The sequence below is a fragment of the Oryx dammah genome, unplaced genomic scaffold (genome assembly GCF_014754425.2).
Source record: "Oryx dammah isolate SB20612 unplaced genomic scaffold, SCBI_Odam_1.1 HiC_scaffold_22, whole genome shotgun sequence".
NCBI classification, from domain to species: Eukaryota; Metazoa; Chordata; class Mammalia; order Artiodactyla; family Bovidae; genus Oryx; species Oryx dammah.
This window is the reverse complement of record NW_024070206.1, coordinates 28,219,257-28,242,532: the sequence shown is the minus strand read 5'-3', so window position 1 is coordinate 28,242,532 and position 23,276 is coordinate 28,219,257. Positions and strand designations below refer to the sequence as shown.

The window sequence follows — 23,276 nt, the reverse complement described above, 5'->3', positions numbered from 1 at the left end:
CTCGGATGGTAAACAATCCGCCTACAGTGCAGGGGACCCAGGTTTGATCCCTGGGTCTGAAAGATCCCCCAGAGAAGGGAATGGCTACCGACTCCAGTATTATTGCCATGGAGAATTCCATGGACAGAGGAGCCTGGTGGGCTACAGTCCATGGAGTTGCAAAGAGTTGGACTGAGTGACTAACACTTTCACTTTAAATGGATCAGATCCTACTGTGAACCACCGGAAACCTAGGAAGGGTCAAAGCTACTGAGGTATTATGGATTAATAAGGTATGCAGTACTTTGGACAGAAAAAGCAACCAGGAATTAATTAATATACTTATATCCTGCTTTAAGAAGCCCAATATAGAAAACTCCAAACTTACAAGTAAGTGAAGACTTAGGTAACATCATAATTTGTTTATAATAGAAATAACCCCAGTGAATTTAATCAGTCTTGACTCAAAAAAACGGATATTTTAAAATGACTTGTGGGTATCACATCTACTCTTTTAAGGTATTTTGATAGTTGGCAAGTGCTGTTCTTCAAAGGAAAGCTCTAAGTGCTTTATTTCAAAACATGTAAGATTCTAGGTCCTTACTGTGCTTAAATCCAACAACTCTCAATTATGGATCAACACTGAACTTAAAAAGGAAGACTAAGAAAGAAGAGATAAAACAATATTACTATGACTATATTTTCTTTCAAACAGTTTATGAACTCTGAAGTTTATACAGAATTTAGTCATGTCCTTTGCTCAGAATCTCATCTGTTTCTGTTTAAATTTTTTTTAAGATTTAAAAATTCTCCTAAAATAACTCTGAAGCACAAACCTAAGGTTTGCCACCTAGTGAGTGAGTGAAAGTCACTTAGTCATGTCTGACTCTTTGCGACCCCATGGACTATACAGTCCATGGAATTCTCCAGTCCAGAATTCTGCAGTGGGTAGACATTCCCTTCTCCAGGGGATCTTCCCAACCAGGAATCGAACCCAGGTCTCCCACATTGCAGGCAGATTCTTTACTAGCTGAGTCACCAGGGAAGCCCATGTTACAGTATTCAACAAATTCCTGAAGTTCAAATAAAGTTCATGATAAAATAGGATAAGAATAAAGTATGTTATAATAAAGCAGAAAAAATAACTGTCACCACCATCCAAAAAAAAGAGTGTGATGTAAAAAAAACTTCCTTATTTTAAAAATTTGTCATTTTTTATACCTGAGTTCCATTTTTGTTATGGTCGGAAGGTAAATGATATGCACTCGATTTTAACCAAAGTAGCAATTTTCACAGTTCAGAGATGCTCTGACGAAGATAGTTCTGTTGTACTTCTAATCATATTGCTGGTATTAACCAAAGCCACCATACCTTTCATCACCTTTAAAATATGGCTCCACAAATGCTTTCTGTTTGACTTTATCTTGTTTATCACCAGGAGCTATAAACAAAACAAGCATACCAAAAACTTAATGTAGAACTTACTGAAAAGTTATTTGGTTCTTTTTGGGGAAAAAAAAAAGACATATGCCAAAACATCTATTTTTATTGGATTTCATACTCTAGGCCCTAGGCAATTAGTTTAAATTCTCTGTAATGAATTCTTTCCTTTCTTTTTCGTCTGCCTAATGAGAGTGCTGATTATCTCACCTCAGAATTACTGAAGAGATAAAAATCATAACCATAAAAGTATTTTAGACTTTAAAAGAACTACTCAGATGCCTATTATCATTTGGCACCAAATGACAATAACAAGATAGGTTTTAATCTGTACACTTATTAGTACTGTTGATTTTTGTTATGTGACTTTAAGGTAGTTGATAAATAGGAAATAAAAAGATTTTAAAATTTTATTAGAAAACTGGTGACAGAATAAGAATGAAAACCCATGGACCTGAATTTCAAGTTGTCTAGACTCAGAAATAGCTAATTGCTATCATCTGTTCAAATTATGAAAATTTATTGAGCATTGTACTACTATAGAACAGGGGAGGCCAGGTCTGCCATCCTCATGGAATTTACACTGCAGTGAGGGAATCAGACATTAAGCAAGCAGACAGCTAAGGCTTCCTGAGTATCTCAGGGAGTAACTGATGATTAAAGAGAAGTCAGTCATGACAAGAGTATGAATGGTGAATGTTCTAGGTAAAGGTCCTCAATGGCAAAAAGTCTGGTATATGACGTAAAAGGAGGACAGTGTGATTAATCTGCCAAAAAAGGGAAGTGTTGGGAAAGACGGGGGCAGGGTTAGATGTTGGGTGGGCAGGTACCAGACCATGATGGGCCTTGGGAGCCAAGAGAAGGAGTTTGAACTTTAAGTGCACTGGGAAGCCACTGAAGACTTTAAAACCATCTACTTTATTGAGCCATAATTTACATATACTGAATTTAAGTGTACTAAGATGAATTTTGACTAGTGTATATTCCAGTGTAACTGCTACCCAAAGCAAGATAGTGAACGTGTCCAAGCAAGTTACCTATTCTGTTGTCTCTCACGCATAAGAATATTCTCTTATGTCTCTTCCCTCCCCTACAGTCACTCATTTAATTTCTATCACTGTAGCTTAGTTATATCTGTTTTAGAACTTCATATCAATGAGATGATATACCATATATTCTTCTCCATCTTTTGCATTTGTCAAGCTCAACAAATTTTGGAGACTAATCCATGCTGCTGAGTCTAGCAGTTACCTCCTTTCCATTGTGAAGCAGTATGAACATGTTTTCATTTTTGTGGGTATATACCGAGCAGTGGAATTGCTAGGTCACAACACAGGTATATGCTTAACTTTATAAAAAACTGACTGACCTCAATAAAGCTGTTTAAAAAGCCCCCTGCTGTACTGGTTTCCAAAGTATAACCAATTTTCTACTCCATCAGCAATGCGAGAGTTGCAGCTGCTCTTCACCCTTGCTAGAGATACATATTATCCAACCATTTCCGTGGGTATGAAGTATTGTCACCACCCCTGATGTTCAAGAGTGTTGACCAGCTTTTCATGTGCTTACTGGCCATTCAAATATCTTTTCACTGAAGCATAACCCTCTGAATTATTTTTGGTAACTCTTCTATTAATCTGAAATTATCTTTAAAAAAAACTGAAAAAAATTTATTCAATAAACATCAAGTTTTAATTGTTAAGATACCTCATTAGGCCTCTGTTAATAAGATTGATAACTTACTTTACTAAACTCAGTGTAATGGGAAAAAAACACAATTTGAAAGAAAACTGCCTTACTGTTTGGTTTTTTGGTAGTAGTTGACAATTCCTTCTCTTCATCTGCTACCTGGGGGCAGCTCTCTGCCAAACAGGACTCATATTCTTCATGTGTCGTCCGATCAAACATATCTTCCAAGCTATCATTCATCTTTCTTTCTCCATCTATGTGAAAGAGCATCGGCTTAGGCCACAAGTAAGTGTTTTGCTTTCTAGGTAGACTAATACATAGAAACTTGTAAGAACTGCTGCAAAATAATTTAGATGTGTACTAGGCAAGAATAAACCCCAAGTCTGGGTAATTACTGTATGTTTCCAAAGGTTTTTAATGTTATGCCTTCAACTATCCTTTATTTATGTGACGAGAATGCTGTTTTTTTTTTTTACTGTCATGATAAATGTTAAGACATCTTTTTCTATCAGCTCATGTATAATTCATAGTAAACCAAAAGGAACTACCAAGGGAATTGTGAGGACGAGAAAATACAGATAATAAATGGTGAAAAATATGAACTTTAAATAAACTGTATAAATAACTGACATAAAAGCCTCTATAGCATTTTGTTTAGTTCTTTATTTTTCTAATGTAGCAGAAAAGTTTTTTTTGCATTATTATGAACACTTGGTAGGTAGTTCAGTGTTACAGAAATAATGAATTCAATTCCATATTTGATATGCAAATGCTAATTTCATCTTCAGAGTACTAACTGTTAGGTGGGCCAAAAAATTTATTTGGGTTTTTCTGTAAGATGGTATGGAAAAACCCAAATGAACTTTTGGGCCAACCTAATACATTTTTTTAAAATACCAGTTTACCAAAAATAGAAAGAAATTCAGTTGGCTAAGAACTGTGACAAAACTGGAACCTGCCAAGGTCACTCTATATAATCACCACCAACCACCTCCCCCGGGCAGATGCTCTAGCACCTCACCCTGTGCTATCTTTCTCCAGCACTTGCCATCATCTAGCACACAATGCTTGTTTCTCCCCTATTACAATGTAAATTCCATGAGAGGCAGGTACTTTTGTTTACTATTTGCTCCAGTCCTGATATAGAATTGTGTTTCCATAATTACTGAATGATGAAACATTTGTTCATTTTTCATTCTGAGGATCAAATTTGTAAGTAAAAATAATTCCTGTGCACTAGGCATTCCCAAAGCATTCTGTATATGCTGTCAGTAAATCATAGTAAGTTAATGATTTAATGATTTCTTTTTGTTGCTGACTTCTGACTGTAAAATGCTTGAGGACAGACTATATCCTTTTTTGATATACAAGGATATATATCTATCATAGCATCTACTAAGTTGAACACAGATATAAAATTTTTTTTGGAATTGAATATTAGCAGTACCATTTAATGGTATGTTTCATCTTTAGGTTTATATTTCATCAGTTCTAAGTATGAAAAAGATCTACCTTATGGGTAGAATGGGCAGACTGTTTTTTCCTAAGTATGGGCTCAACAATATCGCCTATCTCACCTGCTGTTCTTATAAATGTGATAGTGGCACTCCTCCTACTGAGCAACTACTGAATCCAGATCATAAAAATGTTGTGCACCTCTACCTTGCTCTCTGGGGATGCTTACTCTGGGAACCTAGTCTCTGTGTGGTAGGGAAGCTCAAACTAGCCCACATGGAAAGACTATATGGCGAAACCCTGAGACTGAATGATGAGAGAGGAGCCAGGAGTCTCCCATCTGTCTAGTCCTCTGCTATTCCAGCTCCAGCCACCATCTGTATGAGACCCTGAGATAGAACCACCCAGCCCAGCCCTTCCTGAATTCCTGAGGCACAGAAACTATGAAACATAAAAAAAAATAGTTATTGTTCTAATCCTCTGATTTACTGGAGTGACTTATTGTGCAGCAACAGTATTCATTATGCCTTATTTAGCCAAAATTATCTCCACTCATTAGTTTAAGTTCTAATTTCACCTCCATAAGTTACTTGTTTCAAATATATTTGGGAAGTTATCATCTTCTTAGATTAACTAGATAAATTAGAAGCCAAAGCTGCCATACTTTAGTTTTGCCCTTTTCTACAAAACTGAGGAAAACATCAGGAACTGGTACCAGGAACAAAATAATCTTAAAAGCAAAGTCATCTTCTTAAGAAGAAAGTGATGTGTCATTCACTATAAAAAGACTAAGTCACTGTTAAGGTTTTCCTTTTAATAACTACTGTCCTTTTCATTGTAGGCAGCCAGCTATTTGATTGTATGGATAACTATTTGTTACTAAAGAACAAAGAATTAAGGAAAAGGCTGTTAAAATTTTCTCTCACTTACTGCATTTACTGCAGTGAGAAATAATGTGTTTTATAAGAACCAAGAACAAGACCTGGGACCCTGAGCAGGGAAACTGGAGAATTCGCAGCAGAATACAGGAAATGCATACACAGTCTGAGTGTCCTCAGTTTCTAACAGAGGATCACTGGAAAATGCCTCTGCTTTTAGCCTTGCATCCTGATGTGGCAGGTCCTAACTCTTCAACCTGTGAGGGTGATGAGTGACAGCTATTCACAGTCTAGCTGATCTGGTGTCACATGCCTCCATAGTCAGAAACATTGCTAAGGCGGTGCCAACCCCAATCCTTCCATGGTTCCCACCTCTTTCAGAAAATCAAGGCTTTAGATGAAGAATTATCAGTTTCTTACTACAAAGGGCTGTAGACCCCTAGTTTAGTCAAATCTTTTCTACAGAAAAAGAAAATGGCAGAATCACTCATCATATACACTATTAGTCTGAATTTACTGCTCATTTGCAAATCTGTACTAATACTTTTCAAAAGAGTAGGACAAGACTTAGCAACTGAACAACTAATATTTCTCAGTAGAATCCCCCCTTTTTCTCCTTATCAAATTGCTTTGGAAGATAATATTTCTAAAACAGGACTCTCAAGATTCCCTTTACACCTTTTATGAAAAAATTATCTTAATGAGGGATCAGGAAACTTTTTCTTAAAGGGTCAGGCAGTAAATATTTTAGGCCTGAGGGGCCATAAGGTCTCTGCAGAAACTACTCAATTCTGCTGCCGTGTCACACAAGCAGCCATAGGCAATAAATTAAACAAGTGAGTGAAGCTGGCTTCCAGCAAAAGTTTACTGACAAAACTGGCAGCTGGTTGAAGTTTGCTGACCCCTGGACACAATTTGAATTCTTTTGGAAATAAAAATTATTTTTACTAAAGTTTTTTTTTTTTTTTTTGCTGAAATATGGAAACAGCTTTACTAAAGAGAAGTCTACTATTGGTAGAACAGGGGTAAAAAACTGGTTTATGGTGAAAAGGTCATGTATGCTCTTCATTGCAATGGTATGACTATAAACTTCCTTCCACTTTGTATTAAAATTAAAAAACAAAAACAAAACAAAACAAATCTTACTTGGACTCTCTTCTCCCTTCTGCTCTTGCTTCTTCAGTTTTAAGAGCATGGTTTCACTAACCAACGTACAGTCCATGTCCACTGTCTCTCCTGCTAATCTTGACTGACTGCCATCCTGAATAAATGTTTAAAAATTCAAAATTTTAACTGTTATCCCTTTATGACCTTATAGTTATTTTTTTTAGGGGAGGGTGGTAAAAATATACATAACACATGTTACCATTTTAACCATTTTTTAAGTGTATGCTTACACTTTAGTAGCATTAAGTAATATTTACTTTTACCCAAAGGAATATAGATATATTATATTTTACAAGCTTTGAGATACAAGCATCATCTCTCAAGTCAAGGAAAAGGACTGCTGCCAAGGAAGAGAGAACTGTATGTTACCAAAATCCCTGAAGCTTCCTTTCTTCCCTAATCTGCTTCACAGAAGTGAACATCAATATACACTGAAAAGTTCATAAGTCAAATTTGACTTCTTGATGGCTATGGATTACTCTGCTGCTGCTAAGTCACTTCAGTCGTGTCCGACTCTGTGTGACCCCATAGACGGCAGCCCACCAGGCTCCCTCGTCCCTGGGATTCTCCAGGCAAGAACACTGGAGTGGATTGCCATTTCCTTCTCCAATGCAGGAGAGTGAAAAGTGAAAGGGAAGTCGCTCAGTCATGTCTGACTCTTCGCGACCCCATGGACTGCAGCCTACCAGGCTCCTCTGTCCATGGGATTTTCCAGGCAAGAGTACTGGAGTGGGGTGCCATAGCCTTCTCCGATGGATTACTCTAGCAACTGTTAAATATTTTATTAATATGCTACCATGTGCAAGAGAACTTCTCAAACTATGTAGAACCTAAATACAAGCCAAAAAAGTAATTTCTGCTATGAATTTTAACTAAAAAGAAAATACACAGCATTTAAAGAAACAGCCAACTAGGAAAAATGAAATTTTTTTCTTGAAGGTATGTTAAGTTAATCAATGCATACAATAGATTATTTTGATAAAAAATAAAATTATTTAATATGTAATTAGCATTTGACATTATTTTAAAACTATTTTTCAGCAAACGTCTCTAAAAAGTCAGAAAGTATTATTACTCTTTCAAAAATACCATGAAATTGGAAAATAAATGTTATTATTTTGTAGTTTTCCAAATAAATATATGAAAGTTATAAGAGGTATGTGGCTATCTCAAGGTCACAGAATGAATCAGGGGGGCAGGGTTACTAACAATACACTAGAAATAACCATATGGGCTCTGGTTCTACTTTCTAACTCACCTTTGTATCACCTACAGTAACATCCATTTTATACTGAGAAAGGTCTGCTCCTGGATCTATACTCCACTGGATATTTTCAAAGGATACATCTTAGATAAGGAGAAAAAAATACACAATTAAAAACAGATTTTTAAAATTCTCATCACTTTAAAACATTACAGGACTCACAGAATGAGAAAAATATTTCAAATCATGTGTCTAATAAAGGACCTGTACTGAGGATACATAAAGAACTCTCACAACTCAATAATAAGACAATTACTCCAACTGAGAATAAGCAAATGACCTGAACAGACAATCCTTCAAAGAAAATGAAAATGGCCAGTAAGCACATGAAAAGAAGCTCAAAATCGTTAGCCATCAAAGAAAAGGCAAACCAAAAGCACAGTTGCGACATATTAATAACTTCACACCCATAGGATGGCTAGAATCAAAAAGATGGACAATGAAAACAAGTGTTGGTGAGAATATGGAGAAACAGGAACTCTCACATGCTGCTGGTGGGAATATAAACTGATGTAGCTCCTTTGGAAAAAGAAGTTAGCATGTGTGTGCTCTGCTTAGTCATTCAGTCCTCTCTGACTCTTTGCAACCCTGTGAACTGTAGTCCACCAGGCTCCTCTGTCCATGGGGATTCTCCAGGCAAAAATATTGGAGTGGGTTGCCATGCTCTCCTCCAGGGGATCTTCCTAACCCGGGGCTTGAACCCAGGTCTCCCGCATTGCAGGCAGATTCTTTACCGTCTGAGCCACCAGGGAAGCCACAGAGTTAGCATGTGGCCCACCAATTCCACTTCTAGGTATAATTCAAGAAAAATGAAACTTACATCCACACAAAATTGTATATAAATGTTCAAACCAGCATTACTTTTAACAGTGAAAAAGCTAAAATTGTGAAAGAAGTCATGAAATATCATATATTGTACAATTCCATTTATATGAATACTTCAGAATATGCAAATCTATAGCGACAGAAAGTAGATTAAGTGGCTGCTTAGGACTGGGGAAGATGAGAGAGAAATGGAGGATGACTGCTAGCAGGTACTGTTCTTTGTATGGTGATGAAAATGTTCTAAACTTAAGAGTACAGTGATGGTGACACAATTGTGACTACCTCAAAACCACCGAATTGTACACTTTAATGACTGATTTTTATTTCAAGAAAAAAAAATTTAAGTTAAAACTGTAACACTGGAGGAGGTTTCAATGTATGTTAATATACATGACAACTACATAAGGTACAGTTACAGAGCATAAAGGGGTACAGTATAAACTCAAAGTAGATTGTGAAAGGTTAAGTAAGTACACCACAATCCCTAGAGCAACCACAGAAAAAATAAAAATAAAAACAAAAAGATTAAAAAAAAATCAGGGATAAGAGTTTAAAAAATGTTTTCATATAGAGACTGAAACCCTCACTGGAAGAATTACTAAAGAATGAGCTTCAGAAAAAAAGGAAAATAAACGCAGATGAAGGAATAAGTTTCCAATAAGGAATAAATACTGCATATGAAGTACAGAAATATTTGGGAGCTAAAAAAACCAAAAAGACTTCAAAACACAGCAAAATTATGAAAGAGCAAACAATGTTTTCAAACAAGAAGTTTAAAAGCCCATATAAATTTGTATATACAAATAGTTAAGAGAGATATATGCTGCTGCTGCTAAGTTGCTTCAGTCGTGTCCAACTCTGTGTGATCCCATAGACGGCAGCCCACCAGGCTCCCCTGTCCCTGGGATTCTCCAGGCAAGAACACTGGAGTGGGTTGCCATTTCCTTCTCCAAGGCATCAAAGTGAAAAGTGAAAGTGAAGTCGCTCAGTCGTGTCCGACTCTTAGTGACCCATGGACTGCAGCCTACCAGGCTCCTCCGTCCCCGTCCATGGGATTTTCCAGGCAAGAGTACTGGAGTGGGGTGCCATTGAGATATATATACGTAAATACAAAAAAAGGACTGGCTATCTATATGGTGAGGAACAAGGTTTGGATGATAAATTTCTATTTTTTATATTTTAAAAATCTGTATAGTTTAAATTTTTAAAGCTTTCTTTTTGTAAAGAAAACAAGAAACAACTACATAAAAGAATTAAATCTATAAAATCACCTATAAAAGTAGGTATTAAAGATGTCAATCTATTTTTTCAAACAGTAGAAGAGCAGGAAAATTTTAAGGTGAAACCAGTAAGAACTGTACTATAAACACAGAAAAACACAGAGATAAACTATTTTTTCCAGAAACAATGAAATCCATCCAAAGAATGTAAATAATAAATTATAATACTCAATATAAAGTCATTAAAAAGAGGGTGGAAATGCTATTTATAGTTTACATACCTTGGTTGTTTTGTAGAGATTTTGTTTTAGCAATTCTACATGGATTTAACTGAAGAACTGACGCAACTTCACATGCTCCACGGACTGATCTGGTTTTTATCTTTATAGGCCCATGAGAACCAGCACCCTAAAACAGAAAAAATTATTAGCATCTAGGAAAAATCACAAACTACCATTTTAATCAAAGTCTTTGAATATTGAACACATACCTTTGTGTCATCAAAAAGATTCTCTGTCTCCAAACTTTCACGTGGACGAAGAGGGATTTTAAATACTGGGTTTTCTTCCTTTATTTGTAACAGTGTTTTATTATCTGGAGATTTACTCAAGGACTGGAAAAGGGACTCCTGTAAACAGGGTTCTTCTGGGGAGTCTTTGGCTAGCCCACAGCTCCCGCTCCAGGCCTTGCGGCTTAAGGAAGAGTCCCTTGGAATGGGCTTCAGAGCCTCATAGAGAGTCACTTGCCTAAATCTGATTTTCGAGTTCTCACTTCCTTGGCTTTTCTCTTGACGTTGGATAGCTGAAAATCGATCAGACAGATCCAGAGGTTTATCCATCATGTAGTCTCCATTCATGGAAGAATGACTATCCAGTGGAAAAGGAAAAGCATTTTCTTTATCAAAGGAGGCTTGGGGACAGATTACTTCATCTTCACTTTCTTCCTCAATTTTCTTCCTTTTGGTTCTGCCTCCCAGTGACTTCTGTGGTACCACATATTTATCTTTATCAGTATCTTTAATGTGATCAATACTATCCTGCTCACTTACAGGTTCACTTGTATTTTTATTTATAAGCATCTGCTTATTAGAAGATGACTGACTAGGGATCTTGTTCACTTCAGTCCCAAGAAGATGATGTGTGATAAGGGCTCCATCTTCAGATTTTGATCTAGGTTTCTCTGGTCCAGAAGCAGAAGTATTGCTGAGGGGCACGGTTTTCAGATGGGTTTTTTTCCCAGTCTCTAAAAGAGAAGGGGACAAACTTGTATTCAAACCCAAACTACTTTTCACGTTAGAGGGAGCTCCAAATACAGGAGATGATACCCGAGTAGTCAATTCTTCTTGAAGAGGAGTCTTTGAATCTGAAAACCTAAAAAAATAAAGAGTGGTAAAAAGAGTGGTAACTTTTTTCCTATTAAAGAAACAGGGTAAAAATTAAAAGATAAGCATAATGAGAAAACTTTTGCTAATACAGAATTATTAACAGTATAAGGTTTTCTCCACATATTAGAAGCAGATCATTGACCAAAATTTAAGATACAGTTGCTGGCTTCTCTTTATTTGGCTGACAGAAAGCAGAGGGAAATGATACAGCAAACCTATCTCAATAACCATGATACTCCTATCTATAAATATTTTTCCAAAGTAACTTAAATAAATTTACTATATAAGAAAATATTTGAACAAATCCCAAATTCTTTTCTTGTTATGAAGTCTTATCATGATTAACTCCAAGAAACAAAATTCTTATACTACAGAACATAACGCATAACCCAGCCCGCCTGTAGCAGAGGAGACAGCTGGGGTAGTAGAAAGATCATTAGGGTTAAGTCTGAAGAAGTGGAATGGCTAAGAGCTCCAACTCTCTTACTTAATAGTTGTGCGTGCAGGCTAAGTCGCTTCAGTCATCTCTGGTTCTTTGTGACCCTATGGACTGTAGCCCACTGGGCTCCTCTGTCCATGGGATTCTCCAGGCAAGAATACTGAATACTGGAGTGGGTTGCCATGCCCTTCTCCAGGGAAAATCTTCCCGACCTAGGGATTAAACCTGCATCTCTTACATCTCCTGCAATAGCAGGCAGGTTCTTTACCACTAGCACCACCTGGGAAGCCCACTTAATAGTTGCGTGGTCTTAAAGACATTTAACTTCTGTGGGCTGCATTTTTGTTGACTGTAAAATATGGGGGTAATAAAACCTACTTTAATGACCTAGTATAATGACAATTAAATGTGATGTATGTATTTAAAAAAGAAGCAAAATGCTACATAAATATAGTATTGTTAGTTAATGGATGTTCTAAAGTTAGTAAAAGCAAGAGTGTATCCCAATCTTGAACGCTCATCAGAGCTAATGATGGATTTCATTCAACATTCAGTTTTAGGAAATACAAATCCAGGAGGGATGACCGGATCCTAAAAAGAGATGAGGCTAGGACCTCTGAAGCACTGCTTGACAGAAGTACAGAAAGAACCTAATAGTAACATCCCGATCTCTACAGTAACGCAAAAAGCCCTTAACAGGTCATAAACTGGGGGAAATTTTTTTTTTTAATAAAAATACAACCAGAATAACAAGCTGAGGGAGAGAAATAGTTTAAATCTGTGGAACTCGCTGCAATGGAATATCATTAACAGTTTATAAGTTTTTACCAAAGTGCCCCAAATTACCTTAAATTATCTTCACTATTTCTTCTACATTCCTCAAAAGCTTGTTTTTTGTGATCTCCTTCCAGACAGTGGTAGAGCTCATCATCAAGAGGGCTCTGAGGGCCTCGAGATTCCTTCAATAATAAAATATAAAGTACATAAATACAATGGAGGATTATTCTTAAAAAGGAATGAAATACTGATACATGTTGTGATACAGATGAACTTGAAAACAGGCTAAGTGAAAGACGCTAGACACAAAAGACACATATAATTCCATTTAAATAAGTTATCCAGAATACGTAAATTCTTAAGGACAGAAAGCAGACTGATAGTTGCTAATTCTAAAAAACCAGGTTAGTTAGATGAGAGGAAGGGAACAGAGATGATTATTTATACTTATAGGAGATGAATTTAAAAGGATATTTAAAGAGCAGTGCTTCCCAAACTCTTGCATACACACAGATCAACTGAGGATCCTATGAAAACATAAGTTCTCTTTCAGTAAATCTGGGCTGGATTTAAGATTTTCTCTCTCTCACAAACTTCCAGGGATGAAGATGCTGTTGGCCTGTGGATCACACTTTGAGTAGCAAATCTTTAGAGATCAGTTCCCTCAATAGGTTTGGTGTCTAAACTACTGACATGCCAAGTTTATGTTTAGAGTTCAAAGTGTAAAAACTAACCACCATCACTTGAAGTCAGTTTTAAAACTAGAAAGAACCCCATCCCACCCCCGCCACAAAAAAAAATTCAAATATAGTCAAAAGTCAATTCAATTTTGGAAATTCAACAGCAAGAAAACTTCATAAGAGCCTATATGCATTTACTGACTAAAGCAAAGGGATATGTTTCAAAGCTGTATCAAAATGAAGCTTCCTTAAGATTGACAAATTCAAGGCTTCTATTTTTTAGAGATTGGTTAAGAAAAATAGTAAATGTATCTGATATAAGGAAGTACTAAATAATGAAAAGAAAATCATGGGGTTAATTTCTGACTCAATCCTTAAGATGTGGTCTAACTGGATTGGCATTTGTAAGGACAAAGAATTAAAGCATCTGTAGTAGACCCATGAATTTAGTCTGTTTTCCAAATCAAAGCCCAGTTTAAAGGATGTCAAAAAGACCCAATAAATTCTGAACTCAATCTAAAGGTTTAAATCTTCAAGTTGGAACAGGGTAGGAAGGAGAGGGGACAGGGAAGAGGTTTGGCTAAACCCTCTAAGCTGTCTAAGGTTTTTTTCATTATTTAGCTTTTTACTGGAGTATAGCCAATTAACAATGTTGTGATAGTTTCAGGTGGACAGCAAGGAGACTTAGCCATATATATACACATGTATCCATTCTCCCCCAAACTCCCCTCCCATCTAGGTTGCCACATAACACTGAGCAGAGTTCCCTATTAAATCATCTAAATTCTGACTCAACCCATAACCTATATCCCAAGAATTCTAAGACTTGATAGTTTTCTGCAATTGCCTGGAATGAATACTATAAATGGGCCTTTTCTAGTGACATCAATTTTGTTCTAGGCCTTTATCTAATGATTTTTGGATAAAAAATTTTTTCTCTTGCTTAATTCTCTAAAAACTGACCTCAGAGGACACTAATTAATTCATATTTATTACCAAACTAAACAATTACTTACAGATTCTTCTTGAGCACAAAGTCCAAGTGTTTCAGCAACTACTGTAGCTAAATTATCAGAAGGATAACTGCTTTTTCCATGCGGTTCTAAGTTTAAGGAAAAAAAAACACAATTATACAATTGTAGAAACTAGCCATATGAAAACGTACCAAAAAAGCAAAGAAAAAGCTCAAAGGACCACTTTACAAAATGGCACTGAACAATTTTAAAAATTCTGTTTTATAAAGCCAAAAATACCTACTATAAATTGCAATACATTGCAGGTTTATTGCCACTGAAAAAATTATCATTAAAATATATATAATTAAATGGATTTCTTGTGCTATATTAAAATTCCATGGAGGAAGTAATTGGAAGGGAAAAAAAGTCTAAAACGGCTTTTAGACTGGGAGTAACAATACAATACAGTTGAGAATCACTCCTTTCCATGATGGAGAGCCTTGTGTCTAAGTATCGGAACTACTTCTCCCATCATTATTCACTTGCTTGGCAATCTCGCCCAGTCTTATGGCTTCAGATCTCCCCTACATGCTAACAATCTCTATCCTAGACTCATCTATATTCACATTCACCTACCCATCAAAATCTTTACCTGAATGTCTACTCAGTATCTGAAACAATATATTTTCAAAAACAAACTCCTGATTTCTAATCAACCCTCAGCTCCATCCTGTAACCCTCAGCTCCATCCTGCAACCCTCAGCTCCATCCTGCAAACCTCCAGCTACCAGTCTCTTTCCTCTTAAGAGTTGCCCAAAACAATCTCCTGTTCACTCACTCTGTCCTGCCCACAAAGGGCTCCTTAATGTTCTTCAAACAAACCAAAGAGCACCCTCACCTCAAGGCCTCTGTGCTCACTGATGTCTCTACCTGGGATGCCCTTTGCCCTGAAATCCACATGACTCACCTGCTCTCTCAGTCTCTGCTCAAATGTTACTTTTTAAAAGGTGAGACTTTCTAAAATCTCTTCTTACCCTGCTTTATTTTTCTTTAGAGCTCCTGTTTCATCTAATATATACTTACTTTCTTTCTCCCCCAATGAGATTGTAAGCTCTATGAGGTTAAACATTTTGTTTAGTGCCCGGTATACAGTAGGCACTCAAATATTTGTTGAATGAATGCATAAACCACAGTAAAGCCTTATTAAAATTACTAACAATTTGTATTAAAATGGATAAGGCTTCTCAGTCCATTGAATTTTCCAGGCAAGAATACTGGAGTGGGTAGCCATTCCCTTCTCCAGGAGATCTTCCTGACCCAGGGATCGAACCTGGGTCTCCTGCACTGCCGGCAGATTTTTTACCATCTAAGCCACCAGGGAACCCCACAGATATTAATATGAACTAATAACAGGATACATTACTTTCCAATATGAAAAAGACTATTAAACAAGTAATACAAACAAAATTATATGGAAAATATTTTAAAATATTGTCTAAATTCACATGGTTGGCCACTCTTGCCCACCAATTTATAATCTTAGTATCTTGCTTACTAGCCACTGGAGCTTGACTCTGATCACAAGTGTCAGCCACTAGAATTTCACTTTCCTGAGGTTTATGTTGTGGATGAGCTGAAGACTTTGGTACTGTTCTCAATTCTAAGGGAAAAACAAAGGAGAGATTACAAACAAAACAAACAATGAAGATAAAATTAATATGCCAATACAAATCTATCTTTAAATGCACTGGAAGTCTATTTTATTGACATAACTTTAACAGTCTAATAAAGAGGTTATTCCTCTAGTTTCACTAAGAAAAATAGTTGGAAGTTAAGACAGTGGGGGAGAAGAGGACTGGAACAGATAAACTTCTTCTGACTTAAGCCTTCTAGTGTTGTCATATTTTAAGGTGACCTTTCCTTGTAGAAATCAGTGGGTTCATCTGCAATGAATACTGCATCATATCATTTTTCAGAGTTTTCATTTTCTGGAAGGAAATCTGAAACATGCTTTATCAGAAATCATTCCACTATTTAAGGATTTAATTCAAAGAAAACCAAAAGAAGGACAAAGTAAAGGGGAATAGATTTTTACTAATTATAACTAGAAATTATCCTTAAAAAGCACTAAATGGTAACCTACTCCGATATTCTTGCCCAGAGAATTCCATGGACAGAGGAGCCTGGTGGGCTACAGTCCATGGAGCCACAAAGAGGCAGACACGACTGAGTGATTAACACACAAACAGACATTTTAAAATAAACAAGCATGGGTGTTAGAAAAAGAAAAGGAGTAACTAGTCATTAAATTAGTTTTAAAATAATTTGCATGGCTCAAAAGTGATTTCATTGTTCAAGTAAAAATGATCAGAACAAGATTAAAACTGACATGGTTTTAAACAGTTACAAGTTACTCTCATACAACAAAGAGACAAACCAAGAGCATTTGTACAAGATGACTTTCCTGAAAAAGAAAATTGCTGTGATTTGTTTTTCTGGATATTCTTTCAGATAGATTTAAACATGATCTAAACTATGCTGATGCTTATCTGTGGTTATTCATGTCCTATATGATACCAGACTAAAAGGCCCACATATGTTCATTCTAGATCCAAGATGTTACATTATACTTTAGCTCCTAATTACGTATAAGATTTTTTAACAATGCTTTTGTTTTCCACTAGATGGTGATGCAAGCTCATATAAAATGGGGAAAAACTGTGTCAATTTTCCAATATCAAAAATTAAGATTACTATATTTTTTTAAAGGCAGGGCTACTGTCAACAATTTATCTGCATTATAAAAATATCTCTAAGACTAGATATACTCCTTCTCCTCAAATGCTTTCCTTGTTACAAAGAGTTTAGGTTAAAGATGGAAGTTCTAAATACTGATTTACTTTTAGGTCAATATTAAAAGGAATGAGCACTGTGACACACCACAGGATAAATTTCAGGACATGGAAATTTAGTTTCAAAGCATTTACCAGAAATGGTGCCTGGAATTAAGAAATAGCCACAAACTAGAAACATTATAATACAATTTCCTGATTTACCACCAAGTGCTACACATTAGAAAAAATAAAAATAGGTAGTTAAAGCTTTGATGGGAGTAGCTATGGATAATACTTCCAAAGTACAAAAATTTAGAAGCAGGAAGATCTATATTTGAATTTTGACTCATCCACTCGACAGGCTATTTAACTCCTCTTAGGAACAAATCTTTCCTCATCTATAAAACGAAGGTGCTAGAAGCTACCCTACAAACCTGTCGTGAGAATTAAAATACAGTAATAATATATTCAAATCACTCAGCATAATAACCAGCATACAGGAGAGGAACTCAATGTTAGCCTACCTTCCTCTTTCATTGTATCCCACTCAGATATACACATAGGGATATGTTTTAAACCAAAAGGAAAAAACTATTCCCTACATTTGTAAAATGCTGAGTGTTTACATATTCAGATGAGCAAATCATGTCTATACATAACACAGGCAGAAGATACCTTCCCAGTCACTTCACTGATGGAAGTTAAGGTTATAGTTGTAATGTACGTTACCCTGAACAGTGACTATCTTCCTAACAAGATGAAAACTCTTTTTTTTTTTTTTTAACAGAACTAGGTAACTAAGCTACAACTCTAATCCTCACCATGTGCACAGCCAGAGTGCTCCAGTTTAGCATGTGTTTGCTCTATATATCGGACACGGAGGTTCTCCTTTCTTCGTAGCCGATTAGTGCCAGAAAATGAAAAGGTTGTTATTGGTGAATCTGGAATAACATCTTCCTCAGATTCAAGATCAGTTGCTTTATGTGGTTGATCATTCCTAGAGGAAAATAAGGACAATTAGAAGAAAATTAGTTCAATAAATATTTATTAAAACATCTACCATATGATATGAGCTATAGCAGAACACTCTCAGGAAGATCCCCTGAAGGAGGACTTGGCACCCCACTCCAGTATCCTTGCCTGGAAACTCCCAAGGACAGAGGAGCCTGGTGGGCTGCAGTCCATGGGACTGCAAAAGAGTAGGACACGAAGACTGAGTGAATAAACAACAGCAGCCAAACACAGGTACCAAGTTGGAAGAGAAATAATTCCTTGCATCTAACATTCCTAAATACAAGGATCAGAGATATACTCAAATGACCAGAATACCAGGTGGAAAATATTATTGTGAGAGGTGAAGTAGAAAGTATAGTTGGTAGTACTTGAGGCGAAAATTAAAAGAATTTTAAATGGCAGAGAAAATCCAAAGAGGATCCTGCAAGTTTGAGGAAGGCAGGCAGTAGTACCATGTACTTGTGTTAGAGAGGGACACGCTGGAACTACATGAAGGAGAGCCTCGAGTTAAGTATGCACATCATTTACAAAGCAAGAGGAAAGGAACTAAGGTTTTAGAGATGGCAGTAATATGACAATCTAGCAGCAGGACTGTGCAAGATTAGTGGGACAGAAAGAAAGGCGGCAGTGGCTGTAATAGTCTAGGCAGGAGCATCTGCGGGTTTGAGCTAGAATTCTGAAGATAGGAATGGAAAGGAAGGGACCAGTATTAAACACTGACGACAGAATCAGTAAGTTTTCATTTCAGTTCAGTTTAGTCGCTCAGTCATGTTCAACTCTTTGCAACCCCATGGACTGCAGCACGCCAGGCCTCCCTGTCTATCACCGGAGTCTACCCTAACTCACGTCCATTGAGTTGGTGATGCCATCCAACCATCTCATCCTCTGTCCTCCCCTTCTCTGCCTGCCCTCAATCTTTCCCAGCATCAGGGTCTTTTCAAATGAGTCAGCTCTTTGCATCAGGTGGCCAAAGTACTGGAGTTTCAGCTTCAACATCAGTCCTTCCAATGAACACCCAGGACTGATCTTCTTTAGGATGGACTGGTTGGATCTCCTTGTAGTCCAAGGGACTCTCAAGAGTCTTCTCCAGCACCACAGTTCAAAAGCATCAATTCTTCAGCGCTCAGCTTTCTTTATAGTCCAACTCTCACATCCATACATGACTACTGGAAAAACTACAGGTTTGACTAGACGGACCTTTTTGGCAAAGTAATGTCTCTGCTTTTGAATATGCTGTCTAGGTTGTCTAGGTCATAACTTTCCTTCCAAGGAGTAAATGCTTTTTAATTTCATGGCTGCAGTCACCATCTGCAGTGATTTTGGAGCTCAAAAAAATAAAGTCAGCCACTGTTTCCACTGTTTCCCCATCTATTTCCCATGAAGTGATGGGACCGGATGCCATGATCTTAGTTTTCTGAATGTTGAACTTTAAGCCAAATTTTTCACTCTCCACTTTCACTTTCTTCAAAAGGCTTTTTAGTTCCTCTTCACTTTCTGCCATAAGGGTGGTGTCATCTGCGTATCTGAGGTTATTGATATTTCTCCCAGCAAACTTGATTCCAGCTTGTGTTTCTTCCAGCCCAGTGCTTCTCATGATGTACTCTGCATATAAGTTAAATAAACAGGGTGACAATATACAGCCTTGACGTACTCCTTTTCTTCTTTGGAACCAGTTATTGTTCCATGTCCAGTTCTAACTGTTGCTTCCTGACCTGCACACACCAATAAGACTGGCAAACGACAAATTCAGTGTCTTAAATAATACAAGGCTGTATACTGTCACTCTGCTTATTTAACGAATATGCAGAGTACATCATGAGAAACGCTGGACTGGAAGAAGCACAAGCTGGAATCAAGATTCCCGGGAGAAGTATCAATAACCTTAGATATGCAGATGACACTACACTATGGCAGAAAGCAAAGGAGAACTAAAGAGCCTCTTGAAAGTGAAAGAGGAGAGTGAAAAAAAGTTGGCAACTCAACATTCAAAAAACTAAGATCATGGCATCTGGTCCCATCACTTCATGGGAAATAGATGAGGAAACAATGGAAACAGTGAGAGACCTTATTTTTTTTGGACTCCAAAATCACTGCAAATGACGACTGCAGCCATGAAATTAAAAGACATTTGCTCCTTGGAAGAAAAGTTATGACCAACCTAGACAGCATATTAAAAAGAAGAGACATTACTTTGCCAACAAAGGTCCATCTAGTCAAAGCTATGGTTTTTCCAATAGTCATGTATGGATATGAGAGCTGGACTACAAAAAAAAGCTGAGCACCAAAGAACTGATGCTTTTGAACTGTGGTGTTGGAAAAGACTCTTGAGAGTCCCTTAGACTGCAAGGAGATCCAACCAGTCCATCCTAAAGGAAAACAGTACAGAATATTCATTGAAAGCTCAAATTCCAATATTTTGGCCACCTGATGAGAAGAACTGACTCATTTGAAAAGACTGATGCCTGGAAAGACTGAAGGCGGAAGAACAGGATGATAGAGGATGAGATGGTTAGATGACATCATCAACTCAATGGACGTAAGTTTGAGTAAGCTCCAGGAGTTGGTGATGGACAGGGAGGCCTGGCGTGCTGCAGTCCATGGGGTCGCAAAGAGTCAGACATGACTGAGTGACTGAACTGAACTGAAGTAATACCAACACTGATAGCACCAATGTTAGTTGCAGGGTTGTAGTGGCAGGCACTCTTCAAAGTGCTACATGTATCAGTTTAAGCATAATGTATTACTCTCACTTTACAAAGGGAAAAAGTAAGATATAGAGATTAAGTGACTTACTAAAATAAAAGTAAGTAACAGAAACAGGATCTAAACCCTGGCAGCCAGACTCCCAAAGACAATACTGTTATCCTTGGTATAGACCATGGGACTAATGACTGACTACAAGTAGGACTCAAACAGTTCCATTAAAACAAGTCATACTATGTCACTCTTCTGATTAAAACCTGTCACATCTTCCCACTTAACTGAAAACACAAGTCAAAGTCCTTATAATGATTGATTTATTTCCCTCCCCTTATTACCTATCTGACCCCTTTCAAATTATCTTCTACTCCAGCCACTCTTGCTTCCCCGAGGCTCCTCAGACACACCAGGCACGTTCCGACTTCATGTGCTTTGCTCCAGCTGTCCCATCTGCTTGGAATGCTCACTCCCAGGTATCACAAGGCCAATTACCTCATCTTTTCTAAGTGTTCGCTGGAGTTTTACCTTCTCATCATTGCCTGCCTTAAACATGCTATTTAAAACTGCAACCCCCTTCCCACACCCTAGTACTCCCATTCCTTATTATTATTCCACTGTTACTTTATCCATAGCAGTTACTGCCTTCTAACCTAGTACATAATTGATTTGTCTACTGCTCATTGGCTAGAATTGTGAGCTCCAAAAGGCTAAGGCTCTTTTTGGCTCACTGATACATCACGAGTATCTGCAATAGTGGGTACCTGGTACATGCTCAATAAGTATTTGTTGAATGAATGAATATGGAAGATTCCTGATTCCACTAGAAAAATAAATTCGTGCTGATCTAGGCATAGGTTCTTGCCCAATTCAAGACTGAAGGTACACAAAGATTGGGTTATGACTGAATTGTGGGTATTGAGTAAAATAAATTCATTTTAACTCAGCTGACTTTCCCATGTCAAACCATTTTTGACCTTATTTGCCAATAATTTTTATCGTCTGTCAGGCTGACAAAACCAGTTTTTCTAATATAGTCCTATCAATTTGTATGACTATGCATTTCCAAAGAATGAGATTTTTATAAACTATGACCAACACAGTTTTTTAAATTGAGATTAATTTTTCCTAACAGATTTATATCTTAATTTTCTAGATAATATCAGTATTATTGTGGTCTATAATCCTATGCTCCATTCCAAGGAAAACCTTTAGAGCTAATATCTACCTACAATTACCATTTTATTCTGGAAAAAACAAAGTAAGCTAAAGTCATATGAGCAACTCTTACAAATTAATGGAGTGTGAAATCTATCTGACCTTGCTTTAACTAATCACGTCACAGGCTACCTGCCTATTAGTCATAAAAATTCAACCTGAAACATGAATGAGTCACGAGAAGAAATTGGTTTCCTGGCAGTCAATCTAGAAGTACCTGGGATCACAAAAGGGAACCCTCCCCCCCTAAAAAAAAAACCAGCTCTAACTAGAGGTGTCTAAACTAAGTAAATGAGTGCTGGCTTTGTCCTCCTTTGTCCTTTGTCATAAAAGAAAAAGGGAAAAATACAACTTTATATGTCTTAACTAAACTTCTTCTTTAAAGCATTTCGTCTCATTCTGGTTTTCTGAGAAAAGTTAAAAGTTTATGCCACACCTTTTGGTTAATTTAGGGATTGAACACAGGTCTCCTGCATTGTAGGAGAATTCTTTACCATCTGAGCCACACTTACTAGTCATGTTGGGTAAGTTAGTTAACCTTTCTGAGTCTCAGTTACTTCATCTATTAAAGTAGATACAGTACTGTACTTTCCTACTTCATTTTTCTGGAAAAGTTGAAAGAAATGATATATGTAAAAACATAATGCAATGCCCAGAAAATAGTATTTAATCAATATTACACTTATTTTACAATGAAGACTCCTTTGATGTAAGGTTTCTGCCAACAACTACTACAAAGTCATGACTCTAAAGTCCAGTATTTTTATACCACCACAAAAAGTCTACAAGTAGAGGATAGGGGAAGACTTTGACTTGGAAGGTTCTAGTTAGCAGTAAACCCAGTAAGGTCAAAATATACCTATCTTGACCACATTAATATTAGGGCTTCCCAGGTGGGTCAGTGGTGAAGAATCTGCCTTTCAATGCAGGAAATATAGGAGATGCGGGTTTGAGCTTCCACATCAGGGAGATCCCCTGGAGGAGGAAAGAGCAACCCACTCCAGTATTCTTGTCTGGAGAATCCCATGGGCAGAGGAGCCTGGTAGGTTACAGTCTATGGGATCACAAAGAGTTGGACATGACTGAACAACTGAGCATGCAAGCACATACAATGTAAGTAAAAAGATACAGAAAAATGGAGTGGGCAGTACTACTCTACTGGTCAGACTATACCTAGAGGATTGACTTAATTAAAATATTGACAAACTGAAACATTACAGAGAAATAATTTGAAGAGTCTTCAAGTAATGTCTCATGAGGAATAGTTAATGAACAGAAAATATTTACTCTGCATATTTACCTACTTATGATGAAGACTCAGGAAGGCCCCATACCTATCTTTAATGCACACAAAGGGCCA

The 23,276-nt window shown here is 37.0% G+C and overlaps 1 protein-coding gene across 2 annotated transcripts in view; it reads right to left on the bottom strand.

The window, feature by feature from the left end:
* The window catches only part of RBBP8 (RB binding protein 8, endonuclease), a 78,042-nt gene that overhangs the window by 5,212 nt on the left and 49,554 nt on the right, over positions 1–23,276 (bottom strand). For both annotated transcript variants that reach the window (XM_040264722.1, XM_040264721.1), the window contains 10 exons: positions 17,809–17,984; positions 15,709–15,813; positions 14,214–14,299; positions 12,587–12,699; positions 10,408–11,287; positions 10,199–10,325; positions 7,867–7,955; positions 6,588–6,702; positions 3,219–3,362; positions 1,351–1,420 (listed from right to left, as the gene is read on the bottom strand). In XM_040264722.1, the coding sequence (XP_040120656.1) occupies positions 1,351–1,420; positions 3,219–3,362; positions 6,588–6,702; positions 7,867–7,955; positions 10,199–10,325; positions 10,408–11,287; positions 12,587–12,699; positions 14,214–14,299; positions 15,709–15,813; positions 17,809–17,984 (1,905 nt within the window). The remainder of the gene's footprint in view (positions 1–1,350; positions 1,421–3,218; positions 3,363–6,587; positions 6,703–7,866; positions 7,956–10,198; positions 10,326–10,407; positions 11,288–12,586; positions 12,700–14,213; positions 14,300–15,708; positions 15,814–17,808; positions 17,985–23,276) is intronic.